Source organism: Biomphalaria glabrata, chromosome 14 (assembly GCF_947242115.1).
Source record: "Biomphalaria glabrata chromosome 14, xgBioGlab47.1, whole genome shotgun sequence".
NCBI lineage: Eukaryota > Metazoa > Mollusca > Gastropoda > Planorbidae > Biomphalaria > Biomphalaria glabrata.
Window position 1 is genome coordinate 3,747,208 of NC_074724.1, and position 18,644 is coordinate 3,765,851.

Here is an 18,644-nt window from a genome sequence, read left to right on the forward strand (position 1 = left end):
TTGCAGCGTAAGTGGAATCTATTTAATCTATGCTCTTGACACATGTATGTTGCCCGTACTGTTTTTAACAATAAACTAGATAATATTAGTTTGACTAACACTATAAATCAAATACAAGCGAATAAAAATATTCATTACTTTTCAAGCTAAAAAAATTGCTACAGCAATGCTAAAAATATTACATAATATGGGGGTACTTTAAATCTGTGACGGGAAGCAAATAGAATTTAGTACTATTGTGTTGAAAATAAATCGTTAGGTCTTCGTGTATTTGAATCTTGATCTAATTGCTATCATTTATATGATCATTTGTATAAAGGAAAATACAAGCCTGCAATTACATCCTTATAAACAGAACATTTTCTTTTCAAATTATTGCTCTTCAACATAGAGCACATTAAGTGTAATTTTCCTATGACGGATATGGATAAGTTGTGTAAACAATATGCCAGAACTTTGTTGTTTTTTAAATACAGCTTATAGGTAACGATTTGTTTGCATGCAAAGCTTAAAGTTAAATGTATTGACTTGACAAAGTCGTGGAATCCTAGTTTTAAGTATAGAATAACAGGTACATTTAATAACAACATATGGTTTACATTATTAGACTCCCTTGTTAAATGATCAATATGTCATTAAAATTGATTTCTTAGAGGATAACTGCAGCATATTTTATCAATAATTATTATTTACTTTACTTAGCGAGATCTATATACGACATTCTCTAGTTTAAGCTAATGACAGTTTATATCAGATTACTAGTTGTGAATCTAATTGGGAGCAATTATATGAAATTGCAACTTGAAATTAAGTCGAGCAGAGTTATGTTCCTTGACAGCCTTTAGGCATAACTGAACCTTTCCAGAAATGTATCCTCGTTTAAGTTCCAAACAATGCGATTGGTTCTGTAGACATTGTTTTATTTAATGATCGCAGGAAGACGAGTTATTCAAAAATAAGTTAATTGTCAAAATTATTTAACAAAAATATTCTAACAAAATCTCCAAAGCTATTACAAAGAAACAAGTTAGTATTTGGATGAAGAGATGAGCAATGTTGTCTTATACGTGAGAATCTCATGAGCTTCGCGTCTTTATTGCAAACTCCAAGTAGGAAATTATTATGTGATACTGTTACACATACATCTCTGTGGGATGAAACTTTACAATATATAACATGACGCGTAGGACGTAATCATCTTCTTTTTTGAAGTAACGTCTGTATTATATAAGAAGATAAGATAAAAACTGCAAATCGCCTGATATGGACTTACACAGTGAAGATATATAATACAACACCTAGATGTTAATTTTGTAAAGTTCTTATGGCCAGCGTACCTAGGAGTTCCTTGGCGAAGTGAATTTTGTGGCCCCAAATGAAATAGAACAATACAAAATAAATATAAAACTAAAATGACACAATTTATTGAAAACCTAGTGACCAGCGAAAACACTGAAAACAAGTTTTGCTATTTTTTTCTTGGAGTCCTATGCGAGGTTCCATCAATAGAAGGCTCTATGTGGCATCCCAGTTTGCCTATTCCTAAGAACGGCCTTGGTACTTTTTTTATGAAATACGAGATTTAAGATATCTCCATCAAACTAATAATTTTAAAAAGTCCCATAATGGCAATAGTCAAGCCTTATCCTATTTAAAAAGAAGACACTTATGTAGCATGGAAATTACTTTTTCTTTCAGTGCAGTGTAAGTAGTACAAAGTAAATGATAAACATGAGTTTTGGAGGAAACCAGAGTTTTCAAAGTTTCCCTGAGCCCCAGCTGATGACTGAGAGTCAAAGGACAATGTTTGTCTTGGTAAACCGCTTGGTTCTCTGCACAGCCATTGGTCTGTTTGGCCTCGTGACGAATCTGATCAACATGGCTGTTTTCACCAAACTTGGATTCAAGATTTCCATGAACATCAGTTTGTTTACTTTGTCATTTTGGGATTTTATCCGAATCATCTTGGTGCAATGGCTCAATGTGTGCTCCAATCCTCTACTGACCAGACCTGATGTTCCAGTCTTGTTTTCTGATGTCCAGTATCTGACTGCCGGATGGCCGTCCAATTGTGCTATTAGAATCACTATGTCTATCGCTGCTTATATTACTTTTGAGAGGTGCCTGGGTATAATAGCTCCGTTGAAGATTAGGAACATTATAACACCATCCAAAACTGTGTTTATTTTAAATATAATTACCATTATCAACATCGGCGGCATTCTGCCTGAGTATGTTTCTGCTTACTACGATTGGAAATATAACACTCTCAGAAATAGGACAGTTCTATCTCTTACTTTCAACATGTATCGCCCAGCTACACAAGGTGTTGCGTTCGGCATTCACTCTGTGTTCATCTTTCTAGACCTGTTCTTATTGATCATCTTCACCTCTATACTAGTGGCTCAGCTCCGGCGTAAATCGAAATGGCGTCACGAGAAGGTCCGAGACGAGAGTCAGAGGGCTTCACTGTCAGGTCGAGATAAGAAAACCTCCAAGCTGGTCGTGTTGCTGGCCACGTTGTTAGTTCTCTGCTACTCTCCAGTGGTCATCCTTTCCGCTGTGACTGGGCTAAGGCCGGACATAAGTTTTGCGGGCAAAGAAAACAATTTATTTCATTCTTTGTGGTCGTTCGCTTATCTCCTGGGAGTTTTCAACGCAAGTATCAACTCGTTTATATATTACAATATGAGCTCTAAATACAAAGAGCAGTTTTGGTTCATGTTTTCAAGAATTTTGTTTAAAACTAAACAAGAATCTTTGCCCAGGATACAGACAATCAAACTTTCGTCTTACAGTTTAACTAGTTCATCTAATTAACTTTTGGTTTCCATACGTTTATGTTGTTGATATTATTGCAATGTCTTTCTGCAGTGTTATATTTTGTATTCTCTCTATGTATATAAGCTCTGCTAAGATTCGCTCAAGCCAAAGAATTAGAATGCTAAATGTACCTTTGTTGTTATTTGCTATTGACAGGAGCCGGTAACCTTTAGACAGCTCGCTATACACAGTGCTACACCATACAACGATACTGATCATATTCATCTTTTATTTGCGGCAATTAGAACACATCAGCTGTGTGCCTGAAGTCTGTGGAGAGGGAAAAGGATGTGTGGGCGACATCGTTCCAAGTTTCCAACCATAGCTGAAGCTCAGGCGTTCTTGTTATTTGTTAACCTAGTGTCCCAGACGAACTATAGTAGACTGAATGAGGCCAAAGCCAACACAAATGTATAAAATATATAAAAACACACTTGTATAGAAGCAAGAGATAGCATTGAACTCTCTATCAAAACGTAATCATTTGGAAGCTTGTATTAGCAATGTTAGATCCTAAAGCGGAGTGTGACAGGGTTTTTTTAAACTTACAATCCATGTGTGTGTTAGAATGTCAAGTCACTCTTAAGTCATCTATAAAGTCCATCCATCTCTGTTTTCTGTTTTTTTATCAGAATTATTTCTTCCAGTAAAAGGTAGGTAGATAGATATGCAGATGGGTGGGTAGTTAGGTAGATTAGGTAGGCAGGTAGGTAGGCAGGTAGGTAGGCAAGTATTAAGTAGATATAGAGAGAGGCAGAAATGTAGAGAAAAGATAGGTTGGTGAGTTGGTAGATAATTAGGTAAATAGATTGAATTATGGATTTAAAAAATCGACATTCCACTATTTCTGCATCCCAAAGTGTTTTCTTAAAGATCGTACGTTTACTAAAGCTCGTTGACACACGCACAAGTGTCTGCCCACGCCTTGCTTTTGGTCTCGATTGCAACACTTCACATCACGTGACTGAAAACAAAAGATTCATTCTGGTAACTTTCTTTGGAAAATTTATTTTTTAGGAAAACAAAATGCTACAATCTTTTTTGCTAAATGTTTTCCACTACAAAGATTTATGTCATTCAAAAGTTCCAGTATCCTGATGATAGTAAGCTAATCAAACTGACATATGTAGTAAGTACAAGTAACTCCATTACTTTATTACATTGTTGTATCATAATAATAATAATAATAAGGCTTCTCTTCGAGTCCGTAGATTAATGAGGAATACAGTATTTCCCGTGGCTGCGCAGCCCAGCTGTGACCTGCATATTTTGCCACATCCAGGGCAAGCATAACCATTATCATAAACTTGTGCATGTATTAGCATGTAGGGAACATTTGGTCTGAATACTGTACGCGTCCTTCACGTACATGGATAGATCCCTTCATTATAGCTTTTGACTTTTGGCTTGACACATCAGTGATTTATTGAAAAAATTCCTTTACCTATCCCTTAGTCTGTTGCACCTTTGGGGCGCCATGCAAGATTTTTAGACCGTCTTTGTCCATTTCTCTCTTCTTGTCTTTTTCCTTAGTTAGTTAATAGAGCTCTTTTAGATATAACTTTTATGGATTATTGTGGAGCTTACTTAATATCCGTTCATTCTATTAAAACTATTTGAACAAGACTTAGAAATAGACATAAAGATAAATTAAATAAGTAAAAATTTAACCTTGGATTTATAATTATTACAGATTATGTTTCTTTCTTTTGTTGACACGCTGGTTATGTTTACTGTATAATTTTTGTAACTTACTTCAGTAGCTAATATCAATTGTAAAATGCTGGCGTATAGGGATTTATCTGTTTTATTTTCTTAGAAATACAACAAGGCAATTCTAATCAAGACCTACTGACGTCCTGATAATAGCTAAAACACTTTATTTGTAATTGTTTCTGTCCTATACTTTTTAATATGGTAGTTAATATTTTAGATTTATCATAATGCTTTCATCATAAAAGAAGTAAGTAACTCTATCAAAGTTTTATTTTTTACGTTATGTGAAGGTAATTACATTTACCTTTCTATTCTCAACATACATTTGTAAACACATTGTCCTCATGCAACATTTTAAGCCATTTGACTATATAGAACCATACAGTAACATACAGGACCATATAGCAGGGCTGGTCTTGGATAATTGGAGGCCCTAGGCGAAGTGAAATTGGTGGCCCCCAAATGTAATAGATTAATAAAAAATAAACATCGAAAAAAATAAAATTACTCAATTTATTTAAAACTTTATCACGCTAGTGTACTTCAACAATGACATTGGGGACAGGTTTTAACTATGTCTTCTCTACAAAATAGTTCAGTAATTTCTGTGCGAGGCCCCCACCAATCGGAGGCCCTAGTTTGCCTAGGCCTAAGGCCTGACCTGCATATAGGAACTTATTGTCGGGGCTGTATTTGCCTTGGCTCGTCTGCCCGGACACCCCTGACTGTCTATCACTTAGTACATCACTTATGAAAACAATTGAACAATTAATATCAATAGGTCAATGTATAATAGTTAAGATTTAATGATATGTTGTGGTATTAATAATAAGTATACATGACAATTAAATCTAGAGTAGTTAATATAACAGTATCAACATATATTTTCATTGAGCCTAATGTATTTACGAGACATATAACGTAGGGAACACAAAGTCACACCTTAGTCACAATGCGATCAGGGCTCACTCTGCCCACAATCCAATACATTCTTTGCCCACTGGCCAAGTAGGGTCTGTCACAAGACGCCACCAGTGTGCTGGCGCGACTGTTGATGCTGGAACTTTGGTGAATTTAGCCCTATCGCGATGTAGGTGTTTGTCTATATAATTAACATATAAAACTGAACACCGGAATATAGTTAGAAAAACGTAGGCGTATCACTTTATTTACATCCAGTATAGAATCTACCAAACAAAACGTTTACATACAGGCACATCAACAACTGGTGACTAAACTCAGATCTCTAAATGACTATGAAAGTTAGATTTTACTATAAGTTTCTCGTACAATTTTAGGAAGACAAGCAGGAGCTGGAAATACGACTGTCCGCTCCACAAAACCCACGCTCACTGTCCGTTCGTTTTCAGAGCAAAAACTCCCTCCCACGTGGACTACACCGCAACACAGTGGTTACGTCCCCTTGCATCATCAGTGACGCATAACTGTTACGTTTTCATATTGGATGAGACTCTTTAGACATGAAAACGACAAATCACAGTTTATAAATACTTTAATCTTTATTAACACTGAAAATACTTTCTTGTTCATAGTCCTCCATTTCGGTTCTTCTTTCCTTTCAACACGCAATCGCACCATTTAACATTCACACTAAGATGCGCACGTAACACCCCCCCCCCTGTTTAACAAGTTCGATGCACATCGAACGTCCAAAATACAAATCACTGAATATATTATCAGACTATTCCAAGTTAAAACAAATCGGTAACATATAAAACCATAATGTAATAACTAAACAAAATCAAACACAATGTCATGTTAATACCAATACAATTCCAACATGGAATAACAATTATATTCATCACAATAATAACTGTTATTATGAGTAATTGAAACCACTTCTGTTAACATATATCTATAAGTAATCATATTTCTATTAATACAATTCCCCACTCATAATCGTATGCCTGTACAAAACACCATCATTCCAGTCGCAATCAAATAGTTAACAAACAAAGTCTATCTTGCTCCATGCATATTGTAACAACAATATTCAATTCATTACACATATATTTATTCATTGTAGAATAGAACAATAATTAATGTCCATCATTCCCACCTTTTCTAATCATATCTATATAATTCTAACATTATTGACATGCCATCCTTTCCGCTTCCCTCCTTTGCAATGATGTCCCATTGTGATCCTACTACCTAATGATCTAGCTGTACTGTTTTCTAGGCTGCTAATATCCCTATCTTTTCTCGTATACGCCTCTTCACTATTGTACCTTGAATCCTTAATTCTAATTAATTGTTGACACTGTCTTCTAATATGCCCCCTTCTCCCACAATTAAAGCATAAGATGTATGGACTTGTACGTCTATATGTGGGTTTAAATCGCTTTCCCTGTACCACTGATTGCCTTACTTTACTTTGATTTGGACCCATTCCTATTGCATTTGCTTTCTACCTTATCTGTTAATTCTTTCTTCTCGTGCTCTCTGCTACCCATGTCATCTGATGTATGATATCTTATTTCTTCTTCCACATCCCCATTTCTACCTCGCGTAGACTTTATCCCATAATATTTCTTCCAATTCTCAATCTCCCTTACTGAACATATTTTCACCCCATGGATATTCCAAATAATTAAATCTATCTCACCCTGATCTACAACACAAGCTTCCACTGTCCCCTTAACATACGGTGTGTCTATACTAACTTTAGCAATCGGTAATTGTACAATATTCCCATTAAACATAACACACTTCCTAGATTCGCCTGTATATTCATGGTCTTCCACTAAATTCTTATTCACTCCAATAATAGTGCTCCCAGTATCCCTGATGGTCTTGGCTGCCTTGTTCCCTACGAATGTCTGAAAAATCTCCAATGTTCCAGTATCAGATGACAATGATAAGCCTTGCTCTATTCTACCTTTCTCCCAGTCCTTTCTTTCCTGTCTGTTTCCTTGATATCTTCCGTTGCGGCTATCATTTTGTCTTTCATATGTACCACTTCTATACTGTCTATCATGTGTCTCCCTTGTTCTGTGAGAGTTATTCTGTGTCTCACATGTTCTGTTCCTTCAAGCTCCAACAACCTTCCCTCTTCCTTCAACGCTGCTATCTCAGCCTTGTCCGCCATAGTCGATTACTAATAATATCGAATCGAATGTTCTCCTGTCTCTAGATCTAGACTTTACTATATCTACTGTCTGCTGACAGGAGATCCCCTGTGTATAGAGGGATACGTGGGTTTTACCTTTGCGTTGGGCGCCACTTGTTACGTTTTCATATTGGATGAGACTCTTTAGACATGTAAACGACAAATCACAGTTTATAAATACTTTAATCTTTATTAACACTGAAAACACTTTCTTGTTCATAATCCTCCATTTCGGTTCTTCTTTCCTTTCAACACGCAATCGCACCATTTCACATTCACACTAAGATGCGCACGTAACAATAACCTCAGTGGTTACTTCTACATGCATCATCGGTATCTGACCAGTGATGACGTAGTCCGCGCCAACTGTCCATTTCCCCAAATTTCCCAGGTCACCCCGCCCTCGTTATAGCCTAGGTCCCCTGGTCACGCGACAACAAAATAAACATTAAAGCACAAAAAAATATACTTATTTCCCCTTCCAAATCTAATTCAACTAATTAAAATATATTAAAAACATAAATAATTGCATTAGATCTCAAATATAAATAACAGTAAACAAACTTAAAACTTTCCACAATAACTAAGGCCATGGTAGTGGACTGCGGTTGTTCTGCTACACACACACAAACGGTTGTGAGCTCACAGAGGTTTGTGACAGGGACCATACAAATACAACAATTTAGCAAACTTCACCAGAGGGTGGCTGGTTCTTGTAGAAGTTTCTTTCTTGTTGTTTCCCAGTATTGGGTAGGTTAAGTTTTATGGTACTCTTCATTATTTCTAAGCTCCAAATAGTTGTTATTATAATCAAGTTGAGTAGCGATCACATATATGGGACCATATACAAAATTAACACGAGTCTGTCTTGCAGCCTCAACAAACTGGAAATGTCGAATCCACTGAAACTAAGCTTCTAGGGTTGTATTAAGCACTGCGTCCGAAAGTTTAAAGAGTATTGGGAAATATTGCGTCAAGGGTCTAAAAAAGCCCAAGGACTGTGGAGTTTCCTAATTAATTGATTAGAATTTTTTAAGAATATATATCAAATGAAATTACGAAAGTAAAATAATTGGAGAGAAAAAAAAGAACTAGCTGAGGGGATGGCTACAATTGAGAACATGCAGAAATAACCAAATTACAATAGTTGGCAGTAGTTTAACTATGGAGAGGCTTTGACTACACTTGCAGTTAGTGTGAAAAACTATCGATGGTGTCGCATTAAGACCTGGTCACGTGACATCAATCCCGTTTTCGTCACTTTGTTATCGAGAACTTTGCACTGACAATGCTTTGGATTTAGTCACATGACACGTTGCTAGGAGGATAGATTGTCTCTTGAGAAAAAAAATCATAGGCCTACATACTGATAAGAAAAACATAATAAATTCCTTGATAGTTTTAAATAATTATTATTAGCTTTGATTTGAGGAACATATGGTTTAGCTAGAATATCTGGCATGAGTCACAGGAGTCACTGAGTAAAGTTTTACCATGAGTCACAAGATATTGTTATGCAGACAAAATAACATGTGAACTAAGAGAAGAGGCACTTGAACACCAAGATATTTGTTCGGTCTTATCACTAAATACATTGTAATAGGTAATAAGGAATTAGTATCTCATACTTAAATAGAGGCTTGCTAAGATTGAAGAGATTAGACTGAGACTCTTTTCAAGAAACAATAGTTCAAGTCAAAGTGACGTTATCACTTGTTACTATTACCTCTAGAAAACACTTCTCACTAAATCTATTACTTGCTATGTAAATTTGATTGGACTAGATTACTGTACAACAACATTCTATTCAGAACTTTATAAAACATTAATCTCATTAACATAATTATAAAGTACTCATTTTTTTAAATAACCCTGACCTCGTTTTCAAGCTCACGCGTCTGTTAATTCTTTTTCCGATAATCCTTTAGTTTTTCTTTTTTTTTTTTCAAAAACAAAAGATGGAATACTTTTATGATAATAAAATCCCAGGTGTAATTAAAATCTTATAATAAATAAGTTATATTTTTACAGAAATCTTTCTGTCTCTCAAATTTCATTGTTTTTCATTCACACACATTATTATAATTCACAGTATGATTCACATTAGTACAAACAAAAAGTTGAACAAATTATTATTCTTTTCCAAGTCTATAAATTGATTGACTGACGAGGATAGATTTGTATATTTCCAATATATTCATAAATTTTAAACAATAATTTTTGCTACATTCAAATGTTTAATGAACTTATTCACAGGTGTATGTCGATTTTCAGATGGCTTGTAAAAAGAACAAATTCGGTTTCTATATCTTGATTTCTTTCTCTAGTACAACAAATACACGTATACAAATAAAACAAAATGTATAGTTGGAAATTATATATATGCTCAATCTATCTATATTTAATCAACATGGGCGTAGCCATGGAGGGTCTTGGGGTTCAACACCCCCCTTTTAATGACTAAATAAAATCTTCTCACAGCAGGGTGATGTGGAGTTTTCTGACCGATTTTTTGCTTTGATTTTGTTTATTTGAGATGAGATTTTAATGTTAAATCATCACTTGCCCCAGCGCAGCAAAAGAGGGGGGGGTTGAGTTTAAAATCCCCAACATAGTGGTTTTGAGGTTAAAACCCCACTCTTCTATAAAAAAAAAATGCAAAAAACAGTCAACAAATTCCATGAGCGTAGTGAAAGGGATTTGGAGTTTAAAACCCCTCCAGAATGTTTTTACGACAGATGTAAATGTTGAGTTTTCTAAAAACAAAATATAGTTTGACTAGCGGTAGATGGTACAAGACAAGTTAGAGTGAAGAGTCCATTGGATGAAAGTGTCTTCGTGGTCAGCTTCAAAGTAATAATAATTTTATTTATAAAATGCTGTTAACAAACAAAATGTAGGCTCAAGGCGCTGTAATAACTTTACAAACACAAAAGTGATCAGGGTATTACAAGTGTTCTTGAAGTTAGTACATCTTATTGTTTTCATTCAGTAATTAGCATTTTCCTCCTGTAAAAGATTCTTTTTATTTTATTTTTAATATGGTATTTTTATGTTTCTGTGATTTTCTAAAAATGTTTCAAAAGACATAAGATATCTTCTCAAAGACTTCTTTTTCAATTTGTTGGAGTCATCATGGTTTAAGTTCTATGGTTGATAAACATTTCTCAAATCATCAGCAACATGTAACGTGCAATTTGCAACTAAAGTACAACTTTTAATTACATCCTTTGGTGAAGGAGAAATGAAGACGCCTTAAAAAAAGCAACATTTTTTTTTTAATCTGTGTGTCATTCATTGCTGAGAGATTGTTGAACTGTGTTGTTAAGTAAATTACAGATAATCAGATAACATGTTGAATTTTAAATGTTCATTTGTCAAGCAATAAACATTTCATTTAGTCCCATGAACACTGTTTGTTCACTCGTGTACATATTGCTGTTGTTAATGTGTTCATTTTACATGTCGGTATTTAGTTTAGTATAAAATATTTAAGCCGTTGATTCTGTTGACAAAACATAGACAGTGTAACAGAAATGAAACACAATGTTTGAATAATTATATGCTCCCTCTGTCTCAGAAGACAATGGATGTGCACATAAAAGTCACTGGCTTTGATTTCGTCTTGAGACGGGGGCAGAATCTGAAGTGTCTGATCTAGCCAATTATAGAGTGGCAGATCTTGCCACAGTTTGTGCATGTATATGCATCTGTCCTAGAACTAGCTGATATGGCTTCGTTTCTTTTGCTCGCAGTCTTTCTCCAGGCTGTCCGGTCTTGGGCTCCCAGACATTATGCCTGTGGTTCTCATGTCTCGCTTGCAGACATCTCTATAGGGTAGTCTTGGGCGACCCTTGGGTCTGACTCCCTCCGCTAGCTAAGCATATAGTATGTCTTTAGGGATTCTTTCAAATAGCATGAGGATGACATGTCCGAGCCAGCGTAGTCTTCTCTGTCTCAGGAGAGCATAGATGCTGTGCATATTGGCCAGTTTCAATATTTCCTGTTTGGTGACATCATCCTTCCAGGAGATGTCGAATGTCAAAATGCAGGGCCCCCTAAAGAGGTCAAGCATCTAGGGCCACCCAATCCCTAGCTATGCCACAGCACATAGACTATTTCTTTTTTCAATAATTTTTGTAATAGTATCATCTTGGAATTAAAGAGTTGTTTGTTTTCTAACAGATTAAAAAAATGTTGTTTGACAAGCTACCAGACCACAACCCCGAGGACTACAACTTGGTGCTCTTCAAAGAGGAAGGAAGGTTCATTGCTGCCGACACTGAAGGGATTACCGACTACTTTGACCAGATCTACAAGGACAAGTACACAATCACATTTGAGAAGAGAGAGGATTAAAGACAAGCTGAAACAAAACTATACATAAAAAGAGACAAAGTATTATTGTTTGAACGAAAGAGATGATCTTACAATAGAAACTCAAAGATTGAAAGTTGTGTGGTATTATAGTGTACTTCTCCACGAGTTACAAAAAAACACAAAAAAAGCTGTTGAATGTATCAACACATATTTTTTTTAAAGCTTATTGCTTCTTGATCATTTTTTTTTTGCTATCAAGTCGTATTTAATTTGATCTTTTATATTTTCTTGTCTTTTCTAAGCGAAATAGTTGTCTTTTCTCTTACTAATCAACATAAATTTAAAATATTTCGCTTAAGTATTTTTTTATTGTCTGCTTCCTTTACAAGCATTGAGATCTAGCACATGTATCACTATCGCTATTACAGACATCTATCAACAGAGCCACTTCATCCTGTATCATACGTGTCGGTATCACTATGTCTCAGCGTCTCTATTGTTACAGAGTCAGTCGTCAGAGACAGCTGGGTGATATGTCCATTCAATTTACACACCAGGAACTCCCATGTATACCACTGCTGCCTTACCCTGTCCTCAAAGTAGTTGTACATAATTAAAAATTATATTAATGTATTAATTAAATAAGTATGAAGTACTTCTCTCATACTTGGCCATCTTTAGGGCAGGTGATGGAAATGACATTCCAAAGTAAACATGCCAGTGTATTGGGCCCTCTTTCTTTACTGCTCTACTGAATAGAAACTGTTGTATTGTGTATGTGCATAGCTTATGAACTCACTGTAACGTGCACTATGCAACTAAAATACAACTTTTAATTACATCCTTTGGTGAAGTAGAAATGAAGACGCATAAAAAAAACATTTTTTTAATCTGTGTGTCATTTATTGCTGAGAGCTGTTAAACTGTGTTGTTAAGTAAACTACATATAATATGTTGTATTTTAAATGTTCATTTGTCAAGCAATAAACATTTCTTGTAGTCCCATGAACACTGTTTGTTCACTCGTATTCATATTGCTGTTGTTAATGTGTTCATTTTACATGTCGGTATTTAGTTTATTATAAAATATTTAAGCCGTTGATTCTGTTGACAATACATAGACAGTGTAACAGAAATGAAAGACAATATTTGAATAATTATTTGGCTCCCTCTGTCTTGGAAGACAATAGATGTGCACATAAAAGTCACTGGCTTTGATTTCGTCTTGAGACGGGGCAGAATCTGAAGTGGCAGATCTTGCCACAGTTTGTGCATGTGTATGCATCCGTCCTAGGACTAGCTGATATGGCTTCGTTTCTTTTGCTCTCGGCGAGGTTCGTACCAGCACGCAGTCTTTCTCCAGGCTGTCCGGTCTTGGGCTCCCAGACATTATGCCTGTGGTTCTCATGTCTCGCTTGCAGACATCTCTATAGGGTAGTCTTGGGCGACCCTTGGGTCTGACTCCCTCCGCTAGCTAAGCATATAGTATGTCTTTAGGGATTCTTTCAAATAGCATGAGGATGACATGTCCGAGCCAGCGTAGTCTTCTCTGTCTCAGGAGAGCATAGATGCTGTGCATATTGGCCAGTTTCAATATTTCCTGTTTGGTGACATCATCCTTCCAGGAGATGCACATTATTTGTCGCGGGCAGCGTAAGTGGAAGCGATTTAATCTATGCTCTTGACACATGTATGTTACCCGTACTGCTTTTAACAATAAACTAGATAATATTAGTTTGATTAACACTCTAAATCAAATACAAAGCGAATAAAAATATTAATTACTTTTCAAGCTAAACAAATTGCTACAGCAATGCTAAAAACATTAAATAACCTGTAAAAACTGGGGGTACTTTAGGGAAGGAAAAAGAAAGTATTGTGTTGAAATAAATCGTTAGGTTTTCGTGTATTTGAATCTTGATCTAATTGCTATCATTTATATGATCATTTGTATAAAGGAAAATACAAGCCTGCAATTAAATCGTTATAAACCAAACATTTTCTATTCAAATTACTACCCTCCAACATAAAGCAAAATATAGTGTAATTTTCCCTTGACGGATACGGATTAGTCGTGTAAACAAAAGCCAGAACATTTTTTTTCAATTCAGCTTATAGGTGACGATTTGTTTGCATGCAGAATTTCAGGTTAAATGTAATGACATGACAAAGTCGTGGAGTCCTATTATTAAGTAGAGAATAACAGGTACATTTAATGACATATGATTTAAGTTATTAGACTCCTTAAATGTTCAGTATGTCATTACAATTGATTTCTTAGAAGATAACGGCAGCATATTATAGAACGATAAATCCTTTAAACTACTATTTAGTGTTACTAAGCTAGATGTAGACAGTCTTATTGAAAATATATAAAAACATATATATACGACATAGTCTAGTTGAAGCTAATGATAGATTATTATTACATTCCTTTTTGAGAATCCCTTGAGAGCTATCATATGAAATTTTAACTTGAAATTAAGTCGAGAAGAGTTATGTTTCTTGACAGCCTTTAGGCCAGGCATGTCAAACTGATTAAGGTGTATGGACCGCATAAAAACTTACTATGACCTGAAGGGCCGCAGCCAAAAAATCAGTTGGAAAACATAGTCTACTAGATCGATGTAAATTAGAAACAATACAATAGAACATAATAATTAATGATATACCTGTCCCTTAGTTATTATTATTTTGTTTATCAGAAATTATTATGATTAAGCATTACTTTCGTTGTCCTGATGCCTAACACCTTTTCTGGGATACACATGTATTAATGTCAGGTTGAAGTTTGTTTGCTATTGACACTTTCATCACTGATGACAAATTTTGATCAGATAATCTCGAACGGTGAGGTGTTTCCATAGCTTTCTTCTTGCTCGTATAAAACAAAGTCACGAAAGCGGTAATTGAAAGCATCTAATAACGATTCCAGATGTAGGACATTTTTACCAAATGTTGCAGCCGTATTTAATCTTTTTAGTTCCTGACACGTCGAGAAGTGAACAAGGTTTTCTCTTTATATTTGTTTTATACACAGTCGTAACATTGCTTGACAGCACTTCACATCATCACACGCAGTTGTGGCAATTTTGCCTTTATTTTGAAGTTTCAAATTGACATCTTGCAGGTGACCAGTGAGATCAACTGCAAATACCAAATCCTGAACCCATTCGTCAGTTTATAAATGTTCAATCTCTTCAATACATTATTACAGGAGAGCCAGCGGACTTCTGTGTAGTAGGGGACACAACGTCATATAGAAACATTGAAAATTGGCTCAAATAAAATTGATAGCGACTGAAACTGGTCTTAGCACAGGTTGGAACTGGAATTGTTGTAATTGCGCGTAATGTTTCTTGGTCAATGATGCACTGAAAATGAGCACATTTAAAATTAGCAGGTCGCTCTTATTTTTGCAAGTCGCTTTGCATCAAAACCATTTCATTTCATGGTTGATGCGCCATCCGTTGCTAGATTAGCTAGCTTTACAAAATGTAGTTTGTACTGCAATATCACCTCCTGTAATTTCTCAGAAACCTCATCGCTTGTTGTGGTGTTATGTATAGAACAGAGCTCAAGTAGTTCCTTGAGTATCTTAAAATTCCTGTCACAGGGCATTATGAATATAGCCTAGTGTGATGCACCAGGTACGTCAGTTGACTCATTGAGAGCCAGAAAGGAATTCCAAATTAGCTATTGTGTTCTTTAATTGTTTACGCAAGCTGACTGACCATATTATTTATTTTATCTGCCAGTATGTTCCTAGTTAATGTTATTTCTTTGAATACTTTCACCTTTTCTGGAAAAATTACTTCGGCGGCTTAAATGACACACTCCTTAATAAAATCACCTTCACTAAATGACTTGTGACAAATGTAAGTCTAACTCTAGCATATTGGCTTATTTAAAATGTGATTATTAACAATTAATAATAATTAAAAAGTGAACAAATCAACACTTAACTTAACAGATAACTTGGAAGATAATTCGAAGTTTATAAATAAACGAAATTTTCGAGAAATTATTTGCTTTAAAATATCAGATCATTAAAGAGTAGTTCATAAGTTCAACCAAGTTAATTATTACGTTTGTTTTTTTCGCAGTAAATATTTTACCTGAAAAATACTTGTGACTCTTAAACACTTAATAATTTAACATTATTTCGTTACTTCTTGAGGTGACCAAGCGGGCCGCATACAAAGTGGTCGGGGGCCGCCAGCGGCCCGCAAACGCTATGATTGACATGCCTGCTATAGGCATATCTGAACCTTTCCAAAAATGTATCCTCGTTTAAGTTCCAAACAATGCGATTGGTTCTGTAGACATTGTTTTATTTTATGATCGCATGAAGACGAGTCATTCAGAAATAGTCAAAGTTATTATCATAATAATTTAACAAAAATATTCTAACAAAATATCCAAAGCTATTACAAAGAAACATGTTAGTATATGGATGAATGAAAGCAATGTTTTCTTATACATGAGAACCCCTTGAGCTTCGCGTCTCCCTTGCAAACTCCAAGTAAGATATTATATGATAGTGTTACTCGGTTAGAATATCTCTGTTTATTTTTTGTTATTATAGCTTTTATATAGCGCTACTTTCATGCTTATAGCATGCTCAGAGCGCTTTGGTCCAAACTCATTTGTGGACCGGTGGGGGAGGGGGGTGGGAGGGAGGGGGTATCTAGGAGTTGGTTTTCCGTGCTGCCTTTAGGCGATCAGTAAAGACAACTCTGCCCGAGTCGGGTGTCGAACCTCGAGCCCCTGTCTAGGTAGCCAAGTTCAAGCGCACTTAGCCTCTCGACCACGCTTCCCACTGACGATATGTAACAACTAAAAACTGCAAATCGCCTGAGGTGGACTTACACAGTGAAGATATATAATACAACATGTATACGTTAATTTTGTAAAGTTTTTATAGCCAGCGTACCTTGGCGAAGTGAATTTTGTGGCCCCAAATAATATAGAACAATAAAAAAAAATCAACAGCTAAAAATCTAAAATGACACAATTTATTGAAAACTTAGTGACCAACAAAAACACTGGAGGACAAGTTTCGCTTTTTTTTTCTCTTATAGTACTATGCGAGGTTCCATCAATAGAAGACTCTATGCGGCTGCTTATTTTGAACATTCCTAAGACCGGCCCTGGTACTTTTTATGAAATACGAAATTAAACTTCAAACTAGTAATTTAAAAGTTTCATAATGACAAAAGTCAAAAGTATTCATAAAAAAAACAAGAACACTCATCTAGCATGGAAATTACTTTTTTTCAGTGCAGTGTTAGTAGAACAAACTAAATGATAAACATGAGTTTTGAAGGAAACCAGAGTTTTCAAAGTTTCCCAGAGCCCCAGCTGATGACTGAGAGTCAAAGGACAATGTTTGTCTTGGTAAACCGCTTGGTTCTCTGCACAGCCATTGGTCTGTTTGGCCTCCTGACTAATCTGATCAACATGGCTGTCTTCACCAAACTTGGATTCAAGATTTCCATGAACATCAGTTTGTTTACTTTGTCATTTTGGGATTTTATCCGAATCATCTTGGTGCAGTGGCTCAATGTGTGCTCCAATCCTCTACTGACCAGACCTGATGTTCCAGTCTTGTTTTCTGATGTCCAGTATCTGACGGCCGGATGGCCGTCCAATTGTGCTATTAGAATCACTATTTCTATCGCTGCTTATATTACTTTTGAGAGGTGCCTGGGTATAATGGCTCCGTTGAAAATAAGAAACATTATAACACCATCCAAAACTGTGTTTATTTTAAATATAATTACCATTATCAACATCGGCGGCATTCTGCCTGAGTATGTTTCTGCTTACTACGATTGGAAATATAACACTCTTAGAAACAGAACAGTGCTATCCCTTACTTTCAACATGTATCGCCCAGCTACCCAAGGTCTTGTGTTCGGCATTCACTCTGTGTTCATCTTTCTAGACCTGTTCTTATTGATCATCTTCACCTCTATACTAGTGGCTCAGCTCCGGCGTAAATCAAAGTGGCGTCACGAGAAGGTCCGAGACGAGAGTCAGAGGGCTTCACTGTCAGGTCGAGATAAGAAAACCTCCAAGCTGGTCGTGTTGCTGGCCACGTTGTTAGTTCTCTGCTACTCTCCAGTGGTCATCCTTTCCGCTGTGACTGGGCTAAGGCCGGACATAAGTTTTGCGGGCAAAGAAAGCAATTTATTTCATTCTTTGTGGTCGTTCGCTTATCTCCTGGGAGTTTTCAACGCAAGTATCAACTCGTTTATATATTACAATATGAGCTCTAAATACAAAGAGCAGTTTTGGTTCATGTTTTCAAGAATTTTGTTTAAAACTAAACAAGAATCGTTGCCCAGGATACAGACAATCAAACTTTCGTCTTATAGTCTTACTAGCTCATCAAATTAACTTTTGTTTTCGAAAGGTTTACGTTGTTGATATTATTGCAATGTCTTTCTGCAGTGTTATATTTTGTATTCTCTCTCAATATATATGAGCTCTGTTGAGATTCGCTCAAGTCTGTGGAGAGGGAAAGAGATATGTGGGCGATATCGTTCCTTGTTTTCAACCATAGCTTAAGCCCAGGCGTTCCTGTTATTTGTTAAGCGAGAAGAACAATAGTAGACAGAATGAGGCCAAGACCAACACAAATGTA

The 18,644-nt window shown here is 35.8% G+C and overlaps 3 protein-coding genes across 5 annotated transcripts in view; 2 read left to right on the forward strand and 1 right to left on the reverse strand.

Moving 5' to 3' along the window:
• The window catches only part of LOC106068506 (uncharacterized), a 98,485-nt gene that overhangs the window by 41,568 nt on the left and 38,273 nt on the right, over positions 1 to 18,644 (reverse strand). The gene's annotated exons all lie outside the window — the stretch shown is intronic.
• LOC129922905 (uncharacterized) lies at positions 1,732 to 12,031 on the forward strand. The gene is made up of 2 exons (XM_056011102.1): positions 1,732 to 2,562; positions 11,858 to 12,031. Exons 1-2 carry the CDS (start codon positions 1,732 to 1,734, stop codon positions 12,029 to 12,031), a joined length of 1,005 nt encoding a protein of 334 aa, XP_055867077.1.
• LOC129922906 (uncharacterized) lies at positions 17,309 to 18,397 on the forward strand. The gene has a single exon (XM_056011103.1). The coding sequence runs from the start codon at positions 17,309 to 17,311 to the stop codon at positions 18,395 to 18,397; it is 1,089 nt and encodes a 362-aa protein (XP_055867078.1).

What these genes read in the sequence shown, in the direction of transcription:
- LOC129922905 (XM_056011102.1), top strand. Translation starts at nt 1,732, where the DNA reads ATGAGTTTTGGAGGAAACCAGAGTTTTCAAAGTTTCCCTGAGCCCCAG. An exon ending in CAGTGGTCATCCTTTCCGCT is followed by an intron (nt 2,563 to 11,857) that starts GTGACTGGGCTA and finishes GTTTTCTAACAG; the next exon opens with ATTAAAAAAATGTTGTTTGA.
- LOC129922906 (XM_056011103.1), top strand. Translation starts at nt 17,309, where the DNA reads ATGAGTTTTGAAGGAAACCAGAGTTTTCAAAGTTTCCCAGAGCCCCAG.